The 23,565-nt window shown below is 34.3% G+C and overlaps 1 protein-coding gene across 32 annotated transcripts in view; it reads right to left on the bottom strand.

Moving 5' to 3' along the window:
* The window catches only part of si:ch211-236h17.3, a 416,859-nt gene that overhangs the window by 23,048 nt on the left and 370,246 nt on the right, over positions 1-23,565 (bottom strand). For 5 of the 32 annotated variants that reach the window (XM_073939291.1, XM_073939288.1, XM_073939286.1 and 2 more), the window contains 4 exons: positions 21,977-22,085; positions 21,745-21,882; positions 19,618-19,727; positions 16,264-16,340 (listed from right to left, as the gene is read on the bottom strand). In XM_073939291.1, coding sequence (XP_073795392.1) covers positions 16,264-16,318 — 55 coding nt within the window. In that variant the 5' untranslated portion in view covers positions 16,319-16,340; positions 19,618-19,727; positions 21,745-21,882; positions 21,977-22,085. Of the gene's footprint in view, positions 1-12,640; positions 13,124-16,263; positions 16,341-19,617; positions 19,728-21,744; positions 21,896-21,976; positions 22,086-23,565 lie in introns of those variants that run through there. The other 27 variants (XM_073939290.1, XM_073939289.1, XM_073939296.1 and 24 more) reach the window with 9 other exon arrangements.

The raw sequence follows: 23,565 nt of genomic DNA, 5'->3' as shown, positions 1-23,565 counted from the left end.
AACCCTGTAGCCATGTATAATTAGTCAACTACTTGGATGACTAGTTGCTATCGTGGCCTGTTGCATTGCCATAATAAAAAAGCAAACAATTATGACAACCAACATCAAGGATACTTATTAACTTAGCTTAACAATTACCCTTATTTACGTAGAGTAAATTCCAAGGAACTTGAGACAAACACTCTACTGACTATGTCAAACCAAACAAGCAAAAACAAGTGCGACATGTGGCAAAGTCAGCAGTGTTGCCTCTGTGAACACTGGCAGCTGATGGTGGTTAGATAGTCAATAAAAATTCTGCTAATTCTCAGTAGCATTATTAAACTTTACCAGAAGAGTAGAAAAACATACTGGCACTTTAAAGGTTCATGTGACTCATTGGAGATACGTGCTCAGGACTACATTTTTGGAAAATTCAAATGCCACATTTTCACATCGATCCCATTTTGATAGATCCACTAGTGCTCGCAGTGTACATTTCTGCAGATCTCAAATACATTACTGGGCCACATTTGGTTATCATAAATGCCATTTCCATGTCCTTACAGTGCTGGCTTGTAAATCGATGATCATTAGAGCCAATCACAGCCATATCTGTTGAGCAAGTGAACACAACAGCCAATCAGAAGTTCAAGACTCCACTCAACAGGATTTAAAATGGCAGTGGGAAATGCTGCTACTGTCATTTTTCCTTTTTACATTTTAGTACCGACTCGTGGTTGGTACTTCTGACAACACTACCAGCATCAAAACCCATCATGAACTGCGGTGTGGTCTCACAGATGACTGAGTAATTCAGAAGCAGCACCTTCTAATAGGCTAAGAAAACTCATTCACATGAACAATAATTAAACTCCAACACATATCAAAATACTTGCAATCCTATGCTACGTCACCATTAGTGAAGTCACCATGATAAAGATTTTAAATTTGGAAAATGAAATTAGGAGATTAAGGCTGAAAGATAAAATGGTCCTTTTTTTTCGCTATCGTGACATACATCAACTTGAAATGGTCCTGAAATTAAATAAATAAATAAATTAAGTAGGGCAGTGCATGATTTTATCCTTTGGGAGCCAATTAGCTTGTTGAAAGTTGGGTGTAGCTAACAAAAGGAAAGAAGATTTACGAATGGATGAAGACAGAGCAAAAACGAGATTACTACTGATAGCCCCACCCTAAGAAATGAATAGCCCCACCCTAAAAGCATTCCATGTGACCAGAACTGTAGACATTGAGGAGGGAGTGATGGTTATGATATTTGACTAACGTTTCTGAAGGCAAATTGACTTGCACGGACATGCACAGACACATCATTTAAAACAAGCACTGCTATATACATATAAAATGAGAAGAGTTATTTGATTTAACTTCGACTTTAAGATTTAGCTTGGTCTGTTTTTCCCTACAATTAAAGCAAACCAACGCTAACTGTCTTGATTGATGTACAACACAAATAAATAAAATCTTGACTCTAATTTAGTTTAGGGTTTCATGACCTTTTAAAAGGATGACCTTTTAAATTCAAATTGCCCACAGAGGGTGTGATGAAGACGAAGACAAAGAAATGACCCTCACTTTACTGGAAATAGTCACCCACAGTCCAGTCTAACATCTGATCTGAGCTCTGACTCACAACCACTCATTGAGCAGAAAGCTAAGCAGCCCCATATGTTTCTTATGGGCAAACCACTAAACTTTTATTAGTTGCACCTCAACGGTTGCCACGTTTTCTTGGTATTGGCTTTAGGTAAAAAGCAGGATATCAGGAGAAGAATGAAGGGAAATTCAATATTCAATATCTTTCCTGTTGTGATCTTAATCACAGAATAATCATGCCAACACAAGAGGACGGTTACCAAGTGGTTTTGTGAAGAAACATACATAAACAGAGAAGCCATTTTAAGGTAATTAGTGATTGCTGCTGTAAGTATTTAGGCCAAGACACCTACAGAGCACTACTTTTAAGATCACTTGTTTCAGCTCTTTTTATTGGAACTCCTTTTAGGAGCACAAAAGCAACAAGGACACAGTGGTATAGACCGCAGCCAAACTTCCTGTGAAGTGTGTGACCCTGTGACCAGTGAAGGGGTGTGGTGAGTAAATATCTAAACATATGTGAAATGCTTTAAAGAAACGATGTACATCATGCATCATTCATTATTTTTATACATTAAACTGAATTTATAAAGACAAACTGAAGTGATGGTAAATAAAAATGTATGATGGTCATTTTGTGCACCAACAACAAAAAATGCATTATATACTTCAAACACTTATTCTGATGATTAAAGGGCCAAATTTTTTAGTTTTATAATAAATAATATATAATAAATAACAAACAAAAATTTTTGGAGCAGCAAATTAGAATATTAAATATATATATATATATATATATATATATATATATATATATATATATATATATATATATATATATATATATATATATATATATATATATATATATATACATATATATACACATATATATATATATATATACATATATATATATATATATATATACATATATATACATATATACACATATATATATACATATATACATATATACACATATATATATACATATATACATATACATATATATATATATATATATATATATATATATATATATATATATATATATATATATATATATATATATATATATATATAGAATAGAATAGAATATTATAAGAATATATATACATACACATTTCTTATAAATTGCAACAATTTACTGATTACAAATTACAAGAATGTTTATGGCAAGAAATTAAACCTCTTAAATTACACATTTATGGTAATGCTGTCAAACTACATTTACATTTATTAATTATTAATTACATTTAGACTTGGGATGCAAAATGTGTGTGCGAGTAATTTTTTGACTAGGCAATAAAATTGGTATCCACATTTATTGACCGAACACCATTATTAATAACAATAATAAAAAAAAAATCGGTATGAAGCACTAAAGTTTTATTTAATTGTGGCTGCTGAATGTGCACCTAGAAAGCATTGCCAATAAGCCTAGCGTGTAAGTTTGTCATTTCCAATGGAGGTGTTAATAGAGCACATCGCTACCATGTGTGCATCGTGCAAATGGTGTGCAAACGTGATTTTTTACCATTTACACTTTTCTATTGCACACACATTGTAACATTTTATTTATCAAGTTTAAGAGTCTCTTTAACACTTATGTTTATTTTATTATAAAGACATCAGATATTTTGTTTCAATATTTTTATTTTTGACTATTAAATCTATTAGCCTTGGTAATGTTGGTAAATTAAAGTTATTAAATAAAAAATAAAAAAATCCTAATATTCCTAAATTGATACCCTGTAGCACTGCTAAGGGCACAGTTACACAAGATGTTTGGCCAGACTAGAACTGATCATGCTTGGTTGAGTCTGTTTTTTCTCAAGGTCTTTTCCCCATTCACTTTGATAAATTGGTGAAGTTTGTTCCTTGCCACTATCACCACTGCGTTGGTTAGTTTGAAACTTGTGGAGCGATATTTAGGAGTGATATTTACATTATTACACTGAACTGAATATAACCGAACTTCAACTGTGAAGTTGTGTGTAATTATGTTAAAGTGCATAAGCTGCAAATCATTGTTAAAAGCCTTATAGAAATGAAGATGAATTGAATTAAACAATCTCACCCTGTCAATGAGCAGTTAAACACAATAATAATGCTCAACACATTTTCACTTATTTTAAATTTGATGCGTTTTCTCTGAGAAGGTAAATTTAAAGATTCAGTTCATATATCGGACTAGTTTTATTTAAAGACACAATGGTATGAAGTAAGTGAACTTAAAAACACTAGGTACAGTAGGTTCACATCATTAGTTCAGATGTAGTATTTCAAAACAATGGCTTATTTTCTCAAACCGCTCATGTGCAGGACACATCTTATTCAAAGACTTCAGTTGTGCATTTTTGATGGCTGTAGAGCTGGGCAATAAGGCAAAAATCTTATGTCCTGATAATGATATATATCATAATATAGTACTATTTATGTAAATTCATTAATTTTCCTTCCACTTAGTTCTTTATTCATCAGGGGTCGTCACAGCGGAATGAACCGGCAACTAATCCAACATATGTTTTACACAGCTGATGCCCTTCCAGAACTGGGAAACATCTATGCACACTCATTCACACACATACACATGGCCAATTTAGTTTATTCAATTCACTTATACCGCATGTCATTGCACTGTGGGGGAATCCGGAGCACCAGGAGGAAACCCATGCCACATGGGCAAAACATGCAAACTCCACACACAGACCACTTCAAGAGTTCACACTTAGCTGATGATTGATTATAAAGTGAGTTTGGCATGCTGTCCCAAGAGAGCCCTGAGCTCATAAGATCTTCGAGCCTGGGGCTCCCTCCCTTTTGCTGGGCAAGAGAGGAGTTTGAGCGCAGGTATAGGTCACGGGAACTCCCCCTTTATTTAGAGCTGATGACATTATAAATTGTAATATAGAGATATACTGCTGGTCAAGAGCTCTACTATAGTGCTAATTTAGATCAATCTATTTACTTATGATGCATGTTTTTTGGACTGTGGGAAGAAACTGGAAAACCCGGGGGAAACCCACGCGAGCACAAAGAAAAACATGTAAACTCCGCACAGAAACGGCAACTGGCCTGTAAAGGATTTGAACCAGTGATGTTCTTGCTGCGAGGCAACAAAGCTAACCACTGGGCCACTGTGTTGCACTATAAAGTAAAGGTAGGGGTGTAAGGGGGATTCTTCAAGGTGAAAATAACTGAAGAAACTCTGATAATGTATAGCGAGTTAGGAATCAGCTCATTGGTGAATTATGCATTAGTTAATGCGGGACCAACCGTGATCAATCATAAATCACAAGCTTCTCGCAAAATTAGTTCATAAATAAACTTCAAATATGAAATGTAAAGACCACATGTAAAAGACTGCAAACTGTGGAGACTATAGGCATGGGTCGATATTAGATTCTGACGGTATGATAACCTTGGAGATATATATATATCACGGTTTAACAGTTTCACAGTATTGTGATTACTGCTCTAATATATGCTCTTTTTAAATGTCTGGGTAAAAACCAACAACTTTTTTCCCCTTTGAACACAAAATATTCTATTGTGAAAAACATTTTGAATTATTTGGAGCAGTAAACATGTCAGTTCAAATAATTAAAATGAATCTTTGACTTCTGCTGTCTTCATTTGTTTTAAAAACACAAAATTCTTTACAAATGAAAAAGGCATCTTCTGATATTTTTTCTGCTGGAGACACCATTGTCCTAAAAAACTAAATAAAAATAAAATAATAATAAATAACAAAAAAATCTTACACATACCTTAGGAACGGTTATAGCAGAAAAATTTGGTGGTTTTAAAACCTTGACTTTTTCTAAACCGCGGAATACCTTGAAAGCGGTTATTGTCCCATGCCAAGTGGAGACTGCCAACTGACCCAGCCGAACTCGAACCAATGACCTTGCTGTGAGGCGACAGTGCTAACCACAGAGCCACAGTGCTGCCTATTTCTGTAAATTCAATCAATAAATAGTTTCTATATATAGACCACGTGACGTTTTCTTTTATTTTACATTTTTTTTAAATATATATTCAGACATTTGTGGTCAAATTTCTTACTGCATTTGGAATTTTAGAGCAGGTGTTGACTAAAAACTTTGAAATATAACATCAATTTTAATAAAAGTTAATAAAACATAAAACACTTTTCAAAAATTAAATAAACTAAATAAAAAGCAAAATGTAAAAAAAAGCACTTTCAAGATTCAATGTCTGCATCCGCATAATGGTGCATAATATTGCGCTCATAATATCTGAAAATGTATAACTAACCATAAACTATGTATTTTGTCAAGCCACAAAATAAACAATAATATGAAATAATAATATGAAACAATACTTTTCATTTTGTCTTTATGATAAAGAACATCATATTGCAGAGCCCTAGCTGGAGGCAGTGAAATAGCTGAAATAATTCAGCATGCTGATATGGAACTCTAATGCCTTTCAAAAACCTGCCTGGAACTACTTTGGTCATGTAGTTCCCTGAAAATAATTGCATACCAGTCAACAGTATAATAGTGAATAAGACCAACCCAGCTTAAAAAAAATGCAGGTGTGTACATCTCAAACACCTGTTCAGATGAGACAAATAGAGGATTACATGACGTAAAGAGCTTTAGCCGCTGGCTGAAAAACTTTCTAAGGTCAGATCTTAAACTGTTCTTGAATAAGCATGCACCAAACATGTTCAACTCCACACTAGCAAGCCGTGGCAAGAGCGATTCAGATCATGTCAGGGGGAAAATGCATTATTCATTTAATTAGAAGAAAGACAAAAATTCTAAACTGGCGCCAACAACCTTGGCTGTATAATAAAATGTTCACCAAAACACTCTGCAATCTGGCTCTAGTCAGTCTCTTGGGAGAAGCGGAAGAACTGAGCTTTTGTTTACAGCATAAAAAAAACAAAAAGTAAGATTAGCTATTGTTATTAGGTTACGTTAGGGATCTCCTATCTAGAACTCTAAAACGATTCATTGTAATAAACATAAGGAAACAACATACTTGCTGCTGATCTTGTCCAGCTGGTTTTCTAACTTATATATACTCACAGTATAGGTTTACCCTCATTCACTGTCATAAATGCAAATTATCTCTGGGTAAAAAATAAATAAAAAAGGAAGACATGGTCATATGAGGTCACTCTAAAAACTCCAGGCAAAGTCAAAGCTGCCGACCTTTAATTCCCCCTTCCTCTATAATCTTATGCTAGCCTTCTTGAAGGTGATCCGTTCCTCTCGGAGGCATCAGGGGAGAGTTTTAAAAGGTTTGGAATGCCCTAGAGTCTCCCAGTGGGGGCTTTCCAAACATTCCAGGGGCAGTTTTTCTCTCTGTCTGCTTTGTTTCCAGCGGGTCTGAACAGTCTTTTTTTCTTCACTTGCTGTTCTAAACAGGCTGAAGTCTACACGTGTGCACTTTGAGGACAGTCTGTCAGAAGAACTGTTATTATGTGGCATGCAAGTTCACATCGTCTTAACTTCATTGCATGGCAAATTGAAACGATGACAAAGCACTTAATCATTTTAAGGGGATTTTAATCAGACTGTCATTGCATGAGAACTCACTGGGGAAGAATTTGTTTTAAGTCTTTTATCAGTGGTTTGAGCAGTTTTTAATTGGTGGATTACGGAAGAAACCAGGAGAGCCGATAATTGCGGAATTCTAATAGCAAATAACTAGGGTTGCACAATATACCGTTTCAGCATCGATACCACAATGTGATCATTCGCAATAGTCACATCAGGATATACCATGTTAATTTTGAATTATAATTCATCATTTGCATAGGTTTGTGTTGACTGTATAATGATCTTAAAAACATTCAGGCTTAAGAAATTGCACCCCTTGTACCTCTAATAGCAATTCATTTGAGTGTTATATATACATTTTTTATTATTGAATTGCTGTACTTGAATAATGTTAGACAGCAAACGCTGCTTATTTCAATTGTATTAGTTTCTTTATTGAATTTATAGTGTTTATTAGATTATATGCAGATGCGCTCACCTACAGGATCATCCTAATCAATCTAAAATGATCCATTTTCAATTCCAGATATTCTAGTCATCTGGTGAAATTGTATTCAGAATTTTATATCACAATATTTAAATCGCAGAATAACAAAATATCACAAGTGTCAGATTTTTCTGATATGCAGCCCTACAAATGAGTATATATGTGTAAACTCTTAAAAAACCTCAAAACAAATAAGCTTTAAGCGACAAGTTCACACAAAAACGAACATTTCCTTACAGACACACTAATGCTCATAATATACATTGAATTTCTTTCTATTTGGACATGAAACACAATATTCTGAATAATTCTTGAATTTAATATTATTTTTTTTCTACTATGGATGTCAGTAGTAGGTGGTAGGACTACTTATTTTTTAGGGGTGTCAAAATTAATAGTTTCTTTAATGCACCACGATGCAGACATTGACAATTCAGTTCATTTCGTTTTTTTCAATCGGTTCAGTAATAGATAATCACCGGTTATTATGTACTGACGTCATTTATCTCCTATGTGCTATGTTGCGGTAGAATACTATGGCGAAAAAGGCGCGGGCGAGTAAATAAAATGCTCCAACTACTTAAAACAGATAATTGCGCACAATTCACTGCTTGTGAGTTTGCTGGACAGTTTTTCACTGACACTGAAGAAGGTACAGCAGCACGAGACGCTATTTCACTACTAGGGAGAAAATAAAAGCTGTAAAACTCCATCTCTCCCCCTTTCTTTCTCTCAGTTTGGACAATTAACCTGCTGGCATGTTCGTGAGATAACTTTTTTTTCTCTCCTCTTGGCTGCTAAATCAATAATTTCAGACTCCAGTGTGTCTGTAGTGCGAGTTTTCTCCACCACGTCTATTACGGACAGTAAAAGTAACATATAGACTGTAACCGCGACTGTTCTTCCTGAGTCACTCATCGGTGAATAGCACAGACAGGTTTAGAGTCAATCACAGCCCTTTCTGTTGAGCGGGTGAAGACAATGACCAATCATAGGAGTGTAAGAACTCGCTAGACAGCGCTCAAAAAGCAAGGTGGGATAATGAATACATTAGTTTATTTGCTTTCCATGTTGTCTTCTGTGATTGTATTTGAGTTTTGTTTAAAACATTCAAAAAAAGTGTTTTCTTTGAGCAGGTAAAATTAAAGACAAAGTTCATATATCTGACTGCTTGTATTAAAGGACAAAATTGTATTACAAACAATATATTAACATACAGATTTTAACATTTCTTGTGTTGTGAACAAAAAAATCTAATTGTGTATGAAAGCATCGTCAGTGCACAGAGACATCGAATTGAACCGAATCAATGGCATGATGAAACCACTGTAGGTTTACACCCCTAATACTTTTTCCAACATTCTTTAGACTATTTTTGTTTTGTGTTTAACAGAAGAAAGAAATTCATACAAGTTTAGAAGCACTTGAGTAAACAGAGTTTATTTTCTTTGTTGTTTCTTTGTTCTTGGTTGTTGGGTAAACTATCCCTTTACTTTGTCTATAATTCCTTGGTTAGTCTGTTTGGGATTCAAACCCCCAATCTTTCAGCTGTCGACCAAGGTCCCTTATTAACACACCACTTGTTGAGAACTGACATTTAATATCTTTCACAAACCAACATAAAAAGTATTAAAATCTGTGTAGATCGGAAGTTGCTGAAACTTTGTCAGTATCTTGATATACTTTCAACTGAAACTGAATATTGAGTAGGGGTCAGGGCTGTCATTTGCACATTGCAAACTACAGGGAGAAGGTATTAATATGCATTTGCTAAGGATGCCAAGACTGTCGCTCCAACCACAGAAACAAATGGTCCAACTTTAATTGAAGATTACCAAAACAAACAAACTTTGTTAGTGGATTAACTTGCATAGATTAATTAGTCAACTTTAATAGCAACGTGAGCTAGCAAAATAAACATTGCATGTTTTAATTTCACACTGACTTTAAGTTTAGATAAAGGCCTAGTGGATTGGCCCAGTTGGAGTTCAAACCAACAATCTTTCATATACCAAGCTTTTTAAAACAAACCAATGCTGAATGATATAAAGCAGGGGTGCCCAAACTTTTTCTTATGTAGGGCTAAAAAACTAAACTTGATCGAGGCTAGTGGGCCGAAGGTGGTAAATATAGTTGCCACCAATAATTTTCTAATTTATTTAATAATATTTAAAAATAACTAGAAAACATTGCTTTATATTAACGAATAAAGCAATTACATACATTTTATAAAACATTTCTTAAAGTAAACACAAAAGCTTAATTATAACAGAATAGAATTAGTTTTTTGCCTTGATTTGCTCACCGATGTCTTCTGTCCTCTAATTATCGAATTACATTATTTACATTTTAAACAATCAAATTCATTTACAACATTTAACTGAAACATTCAATTTCTTTTTTCTTTTTTTTTTGTAGTTCAGCAATAAAACAAAAACAAAAAATGTTACGTCAAATTATAAATGATGAACTTTTTTAAAGGCACTTTCTTCTCAGATGGGATGGCCAAATAAAAGGTTACAATGGGCTAACTTTGGCCCCGGATATAAAGACATGAGATCTCTGATACAAAGCATTCTAACAATCCTAATTAGACAAAAGTAACAAGGTTTAACTTTAATAACAGTTAATGTGTAATCTTTTGGGATTGAAACCAATAATCCTTCCATTCTCAATGCAAATCTTATCCAACACATGACCCAATGTAAAGTGACATACAATAACCTTGGTCAAACAAACCCTAACTTTGATTATAGTTCGTTGATTGTTACTTTTGAGCCTCAAACAAACAACCAAAACAAGCTACTGGTCAAAACTCAAACTTATCAAGCAGAAGTTTAAAAAACTGCAAAGTTAACAACAACAACAAAAAAGTGTGTAGGTCTTCACTCCAAGAACGATTTTAGTATGTGTACATGGCCTGTTACAAAACGTCTGTTTTGCGTGACAAGTGAAATGAAACGAGTTGACTTCCTTTCTCCCTAGTTATGTGTGTACATCAAATACAAATGTTTTTCATGTCTTACCTGCTGAATATTACACTATATCAACAACCTATTCTTAATGTCAGCAAACAGCTAAATACAAAGTTGTCGCCAACACCCATTTGTTTTGTAATTAAATTACATTTGAATAAATTGGTGGCTATTTCATTTGAACTTCATCCCACTTTTTTGTGATTGCTATGGACACACTCACTGACATTTAGCTTTAGATAAATAGAGATTTTACAACTTTTTACAAAAAAAAAAAAAAAAAAATCTATCATAAATGTGCACACTGCAAAGTAAACTGTAAACTATTTATGCTTTCTCATGAGATCCGGCTGGATATTCAACAAATCCATTGAGGTAAAGTTGGTTTTATATTCACACACCGATTCATTTTTTAACAGTGACAACTTGTAAAATGCTAGTTTGAATATTCAATCTAAAATAGGCATGAGACAATAACCACTTTCACACTATACCACGGTTTGGAGAAGTCAAGGTTTTAAAACCGCCAACAATTTCTGCTATATCGGTTTTAAAGTTTGTGTAAGATTTTTTTATTTATGTTTTTTTTTTTAGGACAACAGTATCTCCAGAAGAAAGATATCCAAAAATGGCAAAGAAACAAACGAAGACAGCAGAAGGCAATAGCTACGTTTCCATCCACCAAATTTTAAGCACATTTTGGATATGCTCATAAAAAAAACGATTGATCGGTTGAAACGCCAAGATTGTGCATACGTTTTGAAAATGTGCATAAAAAACACATACATAACTGAGTAGAATAAACTTTTTATTCAATAAGGAAAAATGCACATGGAAACACATTTACCAAACATATTTGCAGTGTGCGCATTAAAAAAGGTCATGTGATTTTGTTATAAGAGATCATGTAAAGATAAAAATGTGTGTGAATGGACAAACCAGCAGGCTGAGCACATTGTAACATCTAGAATGTTGTCTTGGTCATTTTAAAAGGCCTTAACTGTTTTAGTATTAGTGTTTTTATATTATTAATGACCTCCAGAATCAGGAGAGTCTGTGCTCCACATCTCAGGCCTTCAAAAGCCACTGCGCGTTCACTGTGTTCCAGAACTGCCTTCTGAGATGCAAGTGATTTATTAAATGAAGAAAAGATTCACATATCTTCTCTTATCACAGCAAATTCAGTTTTTACTGTTGATATTTGGCAACAGATAATCAGGAACTGATGATTTTGTTCGCTTTGACTTGTTGGATGGAAACTCTGCTTTATTTGCACGTTTTATATGTGATAATACAGTTTGGCGCATAAAGTTAATTCGTAGCTATTGATTCGTTTGAATTATTTAGCATGACATGTTTACTATTACAAAATATTTAAAATGTTTCTGTTGGGTTCAAAGGGTAAAAAAAATAAAATAAAAAATTACCCAAACATTTAAAAATAACATATTTTAAAGCAGTAATCCAGATACCGTGAAATTAATACATTGTTATCATACCGTTAGAATCTAAAATCCCATGCAAGTATAACTTTAAAACAACATTAGCACTATTAATTCACTGTAAACACTGTTGTACTTTGATAGTCATTCGCTATTAATATGATTTTCACTATTTAGAATTAGCACTAGCAGATAATGCTTTTCTGAAATTATATTAAGAAGAATGTCCGAATATAAAACAAACTTTACCTCAATAACAAATCCGAGTATTTGGAACATGGCTGTTTTTCTCATAATGGTTTATTGTGATTATTGTGTAGGCAGTTCATACACTGCTCGAAGATTCAAACTTAATACTTTAGAAAACAAATCTAACTTATAACGACTACATTCAAAAAGGTCAATAAATAAAAAGTTATACGATTGGATTAAAACTCTTAATGAATTCAAAACAACATATTGGGACGCGTTCACAGTTCAAGCGTCGTTAATTTGAGAACCACTCGTAACAATTCATTTAAAAGATCCGACTCAATTGAACAAACAAAAGCACCATGAATCAGACATCGCCACTTCATAAGTAAGACTCACCTGATTTTGAGATGTTCTGGAAGTACAGTATGAGAATGAAAAACGACCCGACGCATGTCGCCAGAAACATCCGACCCACTTTGGGCTTTATCATTCTGATAGCCCCCCGTGGACGGTCGATGTCCGACTCTCGCCCGGCGACAGAGGTCCGAGAAGGGCTGTTGTCGCCGAAGAACACTCCTAAAATCGTCTGTTCATCTCATTTCAGAAAGAAGTACAACATACATCGAGTCCCAAACGAACTTCGTGAAAACTAATTCCGACACACGCTTCACCCGAAGCACCTCGCTTGTCCGCCGGAGAACAAACCGCTTCTGTTTAGTGTTAAACGAACCATTCACCTAAAAAAAAAAAAAACTTGTCGGCTCCAACTCTGTTAAAGCGTGCCGTCGCTTCCCAAGCGCTGGCGTCAATTGCGCACACTTTCCATTGATCATCTACATGTCTTCAGCACGTCACATGTTGCTGTTGTCAGTGGAACTCAACTTCCCCTAAACATGGAGGGCATTGTATCAAACTTTGGTGTATGACGTCACGCCCACTAGCATCTTTCTAGCGGAGTGTCCAGGGGCCCCTGGATGTGACGCAACAACTGGAAAGCCTCAGGAGACTGAAATTAACACTCTAGTCAGTGTTTTAAAACTTTTTTAAAATGAATAAAACTAAAACTAAAAATGAAATAAATAAACATTTTTGTGTGTGTTTTCAGACTGCAATTAAACAAATAATTAACTTTTACGTTAAGATTGATCTGATATTTTAATAGTGCTATTATTTTTATCAAACGTTCTATGTTATAATAAATCACACACACGTTTTTAAATTAGCCTAAAATACCATACATTATGTGTCAAAGGTGATTTCCTAGAAATAATGTAATTTTAGTGACATCTGGTGGAAGATACAAGAACATCACAGCCTTTTCATCCACAACCAGGGGTCTTCAACATTCAAGGGTCAAACCAATTGATACGAACAAGAAACTGCTATATAATATTAGTTACTGGATTTTATGCCTCTTATTGTAATTTACACCAGCTTTAGTTACATAGCAATGACATTTAATAATCTTAATAATATAAGTCAAACTGTAAATTAGATTTTTTTTTATCAGCGGAAGATGTTTGATTAGATTTTTTTTTATTTTTTAACAGAAATATCCTACATTAAAATTCTTTAACAAAAAATACATTTCAATAAGGTCGATATGGAGTGGGATGAAGCAAAAGATTATTATTTTCCCCACTCTATTACCACATAATTCGTCTATTACTTCAACTTATTTGTTCTTTTACTTATCTCTTCTTTTTTGACATTATATGTTTGATTCCATTCCTACACTTACATTTTATAACATAGCAAGTTTAAATTGAATCTGGATAATGCTGTCGTCTCTCCATCTACCAAAGCAAGTAACCTTGGTGTGATTTTTGGCACTCATCTATCACTAGACTCACACATCAAGAGCATTACAAAATCTGCTTTTTACATTGCAAAAATTAGGTCTTACTTCACTCAACCAGATGCTGAAAGACTCATTCATGCATTTGTCATCTCCAGGATTGACTATTGTAATGCACTCTTTGTTGGTTTACCTGCTAAATTAATCAACCGGCTGCAGTATATTTAAAATGCAGCAGCACGCATTCCACCACGCGCTCCACCACGGCAGCACATTACTGATGTGCTTTATAGCATGCATTGGCTCCCAGTTCAGTCCCGCATCATTTAAAAACACTCACACTTGCATTTAAAGCACTACATGGTACAGCTCCTTCCTACATCTGTGACATTGTCTCTCACACCTTCTCATTCCCTGCGGTCTGCTGATACTCTCGCTCTTCAACAGCCACCCTGTAGACTAAAATCAATGGGGAGGGAGCCTTCTCTGTTGCTGCACCTAGGTTATTGAATGCTCTCGCTTATTCTGTAAGAAATGCTTCCAGACTAGCTAAAAACCTAGTCTTTTTAAGACTGCATTATGTTATATTTTAGAACTTTTTTTATGTATACTTTAATTAAATGCATGTTTCATTTCTCTGTTATTGTATCGCTTTGGTTTTTAGAAAAGCACATTATAAATAAAACATATTATTATTATTATTATTATTATTAACGTAGACCCCCAAAATGCACAGTACTGCAAACAGCCATTAATTAAAATTCCATCCTTTCTCATTTTATTCTTTTTCAATCACCTCTATTCATCATTATATTCCTAAAATTTTATACTAGAACTTATAACTATAACTTTTTTGATTGATTATTATCCGGACATTGTTTGAGAATCTGTTCTAGACTGTTTCATTATTTCACACCACAGATTTAAAGTTGTCCTTTTTATCAGCCTCCTGAACTAGTGCTCATCTCTCAGATTATATGCCCCTAGTCTTTCTTCAAAAAAAATTTGTATGCATTACGAAAGTAAATTATTCCTAGCTTTAAACATAAATTGTGCTGTTTAAATTTAACCAAATCAATTGAACTTGTATGCTCCAAAAATCCCACATTTTCTATGTCTAATTACTTTTTTCTGCATTGAACATGAGGATTGTAAGTTAGATTTATATGTTTTCCCCCAAATTTCAACACAATAACTCATATATAGCAACATAAGTGTGTTACTACACAATATAATATATTGTCCATGATAAATCTTGCTTTATTGAGTAGCATAACTACGTCTTGAGTCATTCATTCATTTTCTTTTCGACTTAGTCCCTTTATTGACCTGGGGTCGCCACAGCGGAATTAACCGCCAACTTATCCAGCATATGTTTTTTGCAGAGGATGCCCTTCCAGCTGCAACCCATCACTGGGAAACATCCTTACACACTTCCATTCACACACATACACTACAGAAAATTTCAGCTTACCCAAGTCACCTATATCGCATGTCTTTGAACTGTGGGGAAAACGGGAGCACCCGGAGGAAACCCACGCAAACACGGGGAGAACATGCAAACTCTACACAGAAATGCCAACTGACCAAGCCGGGGCTCAAACCAGCGACCTTCTTGCTGTGAAGCGATTGTGCTACCCACTGTTCCATCGTGCTGCCCCAGTCTGGAGTCAATATTATTGTATTTTGTACATGCTTGCTCTAAACATCTTGAAGGTCATTTCTGCTAAATTAGAAAGCAAAATTGTTGCGCAAATTATAATTATGATGACTTTAAAAGACATATTAATCAGATAAAAAGTTCAAACTGACATTATGATTTTGCTGTAAGTTGATTATTTTTTATTTTTGATTACTGTCATCATTTTAGCTTTATTTATGGTGGGTCAAAAGATTAAAGTAAGACACAAAAGGTTACTAATAAGTCAAAACAACGACTATAAATTTAGGAAGTGAAATAATAAATCAAAATCATGATGACAAAATATTTCAGTTCCTAATTTTAAAGTCGTTTTGACTTATTAGTGACCTTTTGTGTCTTACTTTCATCTTTTGACTCACAATAAATAATCCTCTTAAGTCATTATTATTATTGTTAATTTTAATTGTAGTGGATTATAATAACATTTTTTCATCATCAAAGCATTCTTTTTTAAATTTTACAAACGGGTTTTTTATTTATTTATTTATTTTTTTTCAAACTGAAGGAATTTATGCTCACCCAACACCACTGGCAACTGTGCAGTCAGCATAGATTTATTTCTATGATTCACCATCACTGTTGTCCAGCCTCGTTTTCTGTTTAGCCCACAAAGAAAGCAAGCATGCATTTAATATCCTGTTTATGCATGAATGCAGAAAAAAAACTGTTTTACAAGCTGCTACAGATATGCTGTATTTTACAAATTTTGCAATACTAAGCCAGCAGATTTCACTCAACAAATTTCAACAAACAGGTCTCGTTTATTCAGTTCAGAATCAATAATAATGTTGATTCAGAGTCAAAATGACAGAGAAAAGACTAAATCAAGGACAATTATGTTTAATAATACTAATCTCACTCAAAATGTTTTGAAAATGTACTCTTAAAAGGCAAGTTCAGCCCAAATAAATATAATAAAACCCTTTTTTTAACTTTATGAGTTTCTTTCTGCTGTTGAACAAAAAATTAATATATTTTGAAGAATGCAGGAACCCATCAACTTCCATAGTAGAAATTAAAAAATACTATGGACGTCAATGGGTGCCAGCATTCTTCGAAATATCTTCTTTCGTGTTCAACAGAAGAAAGAAATACAAATAGGTAGAATAAGTAAATGACGGCAGAATGGTAATTTTTTGGGTGAACTATCCCCTTAATTTGATCTAATGATAGTGTTACAATGACACATTTCCAAACTGATCTTCATCTTCCACATTAAAAATGTATATTTAGTAAAGTAATTCAAGATTTCAAATTTGATTTACTCATAGACTTGCTTGCATATGTATTAAGAGCTACATTATATAGGCCACAGGAATGTAAATTAAACAGGTCAGCTAGTGTTTGAACAGATGGATATTGTCTAATGCATCAATGTGTGCCATATGGAACATATGAATCTCATGTTGTGTGTTTGGTCACGGAGGTGAACTGACTGCACATTAATAGCGGAGGACATTTGGGTTCAGACCGAGATGCTTGATGTTTAAAAAATATCCTGAAATCCTCAAAGTTTGCGTTTGTATTTAGACGAATATTGGTTAGATACATATGTTGCATTGGTATATTTTTCGCAATAGTCAAAAATCTTATGTGTCTAAATGATAGATTTTTAATAGCCAAAACCTTGAATTATCTGCATTGGAACTATCTTAATTTGCACATTTTTAATGTGATTTCCTTTGTATTTAGATTTTTTAATTCTGAGATTACAGAAATTCCGTAAATTGTATCTGAGCCATGATATTGACCTATCATAATGTATACATATCAATGGAAAGCTTTTTTATTCAGCTTTCAGATAATGCTTAAATCTCAATTTCCCAAAACTGATGCTTATGACTGATTTTGTGCTGCAGGGTCACAAATGAAAGAAAGACAAAACCAAAAAAACAGCATGCTTGTACATTACAGAGTGGTTGTGCGCCCTTCTCATGATTTTAATTGTAAGGTAAATCATGTTTTTTACTTTATAACAGATCCTTAAAGATCAATAAGTGTGTGTTAAAGTTTACAGGAGTTAGTAACTATATATACTATTTATTAGGTGACTATTTATTAGGTGACACTTCAAGAAAGTGTCTGAAGTGAAATACGTTGGACATGTAGTCTGGCGGCATTGTTTTTAGTCAGTGCTGTGTGGCTGAGTGATGCAGTGCTGTAGCTCTGCTGCTCTTGGTTTTGGATCTTTGCCTAATACATTAGATCAATTGTTTATTGGATTAATGTAATATACGTAACTGAGATTTTCGAAGATGCTCTTTACAGTAGATGCATTTGAAAATGTTTTAATTGTGTGCAGTGAAAACTGAGATATTCAAAATAATAATATGTGACCTTGGACAACAGAACCAGTCATAAGTGTTAATTCTTTAAAGCTTTATCATTGATGTGTACTTTGTTTATTCATTCATTTTCTTTTCGTCTTAGTCCCTTTACTAATCTGGGGTCGCCACAGCGGAATGAACAGCCAACTTATCCAGCATATGTTTTTACGCAGCGGATGCCCTTCCTGCTGCAACCATCTCTGGGAAACATCCATGCACACTCATTCACACTCATACACTACGAACAATTTTAGCCTACCCAGTTCACCAGTACCGCATGTCTTTGGACTGTGGGGGAAACCGGAGAACCCGGGAAAAAAACCCATGCAAACGCAGGGAGAACATGCAAACTCCACACAGAAATGACAACTGACCCAACCAGCGACCTTCTTGCTTTGAGGCAACAGCACTACCTACTGCGCCACTGCGTCGCCAGTAGCACATCTTGTTCGTTTCATTCATTCATTTTCTTGTCGCCACAGTGGAATGAACCGCCAACTTATCCAGCAAGTTTTTATGCAGCGGATGCCCTTCCAGCTGCAACCCATCTCTGGGAAACATCCACACACATTCACACACTATGGACAATTTAGCCAACCCAATTCACCTGTACCACATGTCTTTGGACTGTGGGGGAAACCGGAGCACCCGGAGGAAACCCACGTGAAGGCAGGGAGAACATGCAAACTCCACACAGAAACACCAACTGAGCCGAGGTTCAAACCAGCGACCTTCTTGCTGTGAGCACTACCTACTGCGCCACTGCCTCGCCCTTGTTCGTTTCATTTAAAAGCTATTTAAGAGCCAAAAATATTAGAATTGCGTAGATGTCCAAATATTTATGGAGCTAACTGTATATATATTAATCATCCAGCGATAGACACCCAATGATACAGTGTATATTTGGCTATATACTGTACATAAACACAGTTTTATAGTGTAAATTTTGAAATGTACTGTCAGTTAACCAATTAAATAAGACCCACATGTTAATAAGACCCTTTTTTTTTTTTTTTTTTTTTTTAATACAAAATGTGTTCCAGTAATTTTTTTGCCAGTATATAATCTGTTTCTTTTTTTTTTTTTTGGATAGATTTGCACATGACATCATTTTGGGTCATCACTTGGCTGGTCACATAAAAAGTGACTTTATCTCTTCGATCCTACAATCATCGGACACTTTGACTTTGAACGGTTGTTTAAACAAACCAAAGTGACTTCATGCACCTTTAACCCAACTAACAAAACAAACAATTAGTTTACAGCATAAAATATGTATAAAGTCTCATCTTTGAAGATATCCCTAAGCAAATAATCAGTCCGGCCTCCCTCTGCATTTAGAAATATAGTGCTTTAAAGTTGTGCTTTGTCTGGCCTGTGTTGTGCTTGTTTTGGCAGACAGCTCAGTGTCTCAGTGAGTCAGCATGAACGTGCTTCCACTGAGATCAGCCTCTCAAAAAGACCTTTATCTGAACCCTTTTTATTCAGGACGTGCATCGCTTCATATGGCCAGTGGACAAAAAATAATAAAGAGATATTTACTGACCTCGTGATCTCTGCTGACCTCTTTCCGAAGGGTTACGAAGCTCTATCATTCTGCTGTCCTTTTTGCTTTCTCTATTTAAAGTGGCTAGAAGGGTCGATGACATGGTTTTTCTGGAGAGAGATGTGTAGGAATTTTAAGAAAAGTCATTTATCTTTCATATAAATTTAAGGACAAAATGTATCATGTATAATTAAACCGAATCCTTACTTAAAACAATATTGCCAATAATTTTCCACCAACAGTTAAACAATGTTCAATCCAAGTCAATTCAATTCATCTTTATTTCCATAGTGCTTTTACAATGTAGATTGTGTCAAAGCAGCTTCACATAGAGCAACATAGTGAATTGAAACAGCGTCTTCACATAGAGCAACATAGTGAATTGAAACAGCGTCAGTTCAGTTTTCAAAGTTTAGGTTTTATATTTTAGCCATAATCCAGAGAAAATAAAATAGTAGTTTTTAAAAACGATAACATGTCGACACCAGTGGTGTAGTGGTTAGTGCGTCGAGAAATGCACTCCGGAGCTCGCGGCGACCTGGGTTCAATTCCGCCTCGTGGTCCTTCCCCTCTCTCTGCTCCCCATGCTTTCCTGTCAATTCCCTCTACTGTCCTATCAATATAAAGGTGAAAACCCCGAAAAAAATAATTATATATATATATAAAAAAAATAATAAAAAAAACATCCTGTGCCTGCATGGGATGTACCTAAGACCTAAATTAGTCCCCAAATTTGTACAAAGGTAAACAGGTATTTTACTTTATAGCACTTGTCTATAGTACTTTTCAAGCACTTGTCCCAAAAAAAACAAAAAAAAATAAAAATAAATCAGGAAAAACGACCCCAAGAGCTCTGACACAATTCCCCCACTGAGGTGAACTTTAATTAAGTTCTGTTAATCACAGTGGCACTGGACCATAAAAACAAACTCAAGGTGTGCGTCATTGTTGGCATTCTGCCTCTCAGCCTTACTGCAGCTCTCAGGTCTTGATTCAGAAACCAACTTAAACTTAAACTTTTCATCCCCCTTCTAAAACTCCTCATATATACATCCCAATTCCTCAGATGCATTAGGAAACCTTCTCTTCCTGAGAGGTGACAGACTGACCATGTGTGAAGAGATGAGAGGTGTCAGATAGTTCAGAGGAAGAGGAGACACCAGGCCGAGCACAGACTGATTGGTGAGAGAGGGCATATGAGAGATTTTATGATCATCAAAACTTCTGTGCAGTTCTTTAAAGCGATCAATAATGATGAAAGGATTTCAAAAAGTACTACTACATCTGTGTAATCTGTGTTTTTAGAATATATAAAGCTCAAGTCAAGATTTTAGAAACCCAGAGAAATGCCCAGAAAAATACTTGTATAAAGTTCATATGCCACAGTAAAATAATAACACTATAAAAAGGGTTGTATTGTTGTTGTATTATAAAGTAGTTTTTTTGTTAGATGTTTTTCCAGTGTAATGCAAATAAGGAAACATCCAAAATATACTTTTTTTTGTCATGCTTTACCATTTTGTCTATGTACACATTTTATATATATATATATATATATATATATATATATATATATATATATATATATATATATATATATATATATATATATATATATATATTAAAGGCAGTTTCATAATATGAGTTTTTCCTCCAGTATAGAGCCATAACTCGTACATAAACCACACTTCAGTTCTATTCATATCTATAATCTGAAGGTTTTGTACAGAAAGATATGTTCATATTTGAATATCATTTTTTTTTTTTTCTGGCTGAATATTTTCTGAATTATTGGGTAGATTAAAAAGAGATACCCAAATTTTACTTTGACTCTAATAAGTCACAAACAAAATAGAAAGGAAATAAATCTAAATTTTGAACCTTTCTTTGTCCAATGTTCAGTTATTTGTGCAAGAAATGTTTGCAAATTAGTGCATATTTACAGAAACGATACTATGCATATACATACTTTGCATATTAGCCTAGGTCTCATGACATATTACAAAATATCTAAACACAATATAGTATATTATGTATGTGATACTAATGAATCAATTGTTGATAAAAAATAGATGTAAAAAGCTGCTCTTGCCTTAAATGTTCTACAGTTTAGTACTGAGATCTTACCAGTGAGAGTGAACGGAAATAAGTCCAGGCCATTTTTTTTCGGGTAAACAAGCGAAAGAATGCATGGAGTCTTGAAGTGCTTCCTCTCAGCCAGCAGGTGACACTGCAGCCGCATGCTACAGAAATAACAATGACGACCTGAAAGAATGAACTTTATAGTCTTTATAGTTAAAAACAACATTTAGATCACTGTTGTATTTAGATTAAACTGGCAAAATGTTTGATAACTCACCTCATTAAACAGCATTTCTGAAATATAAACTCCACCAATTCACAGCAAAAATATTCCTCAGTGGTGCGTTTCCTTCTGGTGGACACTGAATTCTGAAGGTGTGAGCTTACTGTAAACAACAATATCAACAACAACACGTCACTAAAAGGCTAATCAATTCTGGGGCCTTAGCTGGATATTGATGGAGATCTGTTTGTTGACATGTATGTAAAGTCAAACTTTTGCGTTAGACTGGTCTGAGTTTTAATAACGACAGAGGTCATGTGACCAATCAAACAGATAAAATGAGGCGGAGCTTTACTGTTCACCGATATTCAACTCGAAACGCTTCAGGTGTGTGAGTGAGCTGAATGTAAGTATAGCCAGGGATGGGCAGTATTTATGATACATGCATTTCAAATACATATTTAAATGCACAATAATACTTTGTAATTTGTATTTGATAGGGTTGATGAAAATAGGTAAAAAATTTCTATCAAAATAAATCAGGTTATCTTCCATCCATTTCATATCAATTTTCAAAAAAAAAAAAAAAAAAAAAGGAAAACTACCCAGGTAGCAAAGAATTCGATCTGGCCCAGATTTGGCATAAAACTGGCACAGCAGGCATTCGTCCGGCGCTGGCATGCAGCACCGTCTTACAGGTGGCACTCAACTGACCCACTGATCAAATGATAGAATATGTAAACTTAGTTTATTTATAGATTTAAACAATAATAAATAAAAGCCTGGGTGCTGATTCTTTTATTTTGAGGGCGACGTCACAAGCTCAGATTTGGTTGGCCAATCAGAGGAAAAAAGGCTTTTCAACACCGCCTACATGTGTGTAATGAATTTTAAAGTCGTTGATCTGTTTTCCTGCCCTAATAAAAAAAATAAAAATAATAATAATCTAAAAATCAAGCCAAAATCTTGTTTATTTTTATTTTTTATTTTCTTAGTTTTACTTTTTTTGTTTTAAAAAAAAACAAAATAATTTTGTTTAATTCGGATATGAAGTGTCCTTTATTTTTGTATTTTTAAAATAATGTAAAAGTCTACATGGCATCTTAAAATGTGGCCTTTGATTGGTGGTTTCTTAGGTATTTGCCAAGCCTTAAGATCAGACTACAATAGATTAATGTTTAAGAAGTTGATCAATGCTTTGAGTATGAATGGAAATTATGCATCACATATAAAGTAACAGACAAATGGCAGGGGTAGAATTAGGAGCATATCAAAATAATACAGCAAAATAAGACAAAAAACAAAGTCCCACTGTGTCGATCACAATATTGAGAATTGAAGACTTCAATTGCAAAAATTTTGAAGCATAAGACTTTTAAAAGATGGTGGCAATTTTCACAATCAAGAGATATTGAACTATATTTCAACTCATTATCTGCATTAAATTGTATTTACAGTGATTAAAGGGATCATCTTCAAGACAGGACTTTCTGTATGAAATTTGTACAAAATCTATACTGAAATCAAAGAGAAACATACGTTACGTTTTTATGAATACCTCCTCATAAAGGTGAATCAAGTGCAGAGAAGCTGACTTAAACTTGCTCAGAGAAAAGCTGTTGTTATCAGTCATTGTTTACTTG

This window comes from Danio rerio, chromosome 23, assembly GCF_049306965.1.
Source record: "Danio rerio strain Tuebingen ecotype United States chromosome 23, GRCz12tu, whole genome shotgun sequence".
Lineage (NCBI taxonomy): Eukaryota > Metazoa > Chordata > Actinopteri > Cypriniformes > Danionidae > Danio > Danio rerio.
The sequence above is the reverse complement of the archived record's forward strand: the minus strand, read 5'-3'. Positions and strand labels throughout refer to the sequence as shown.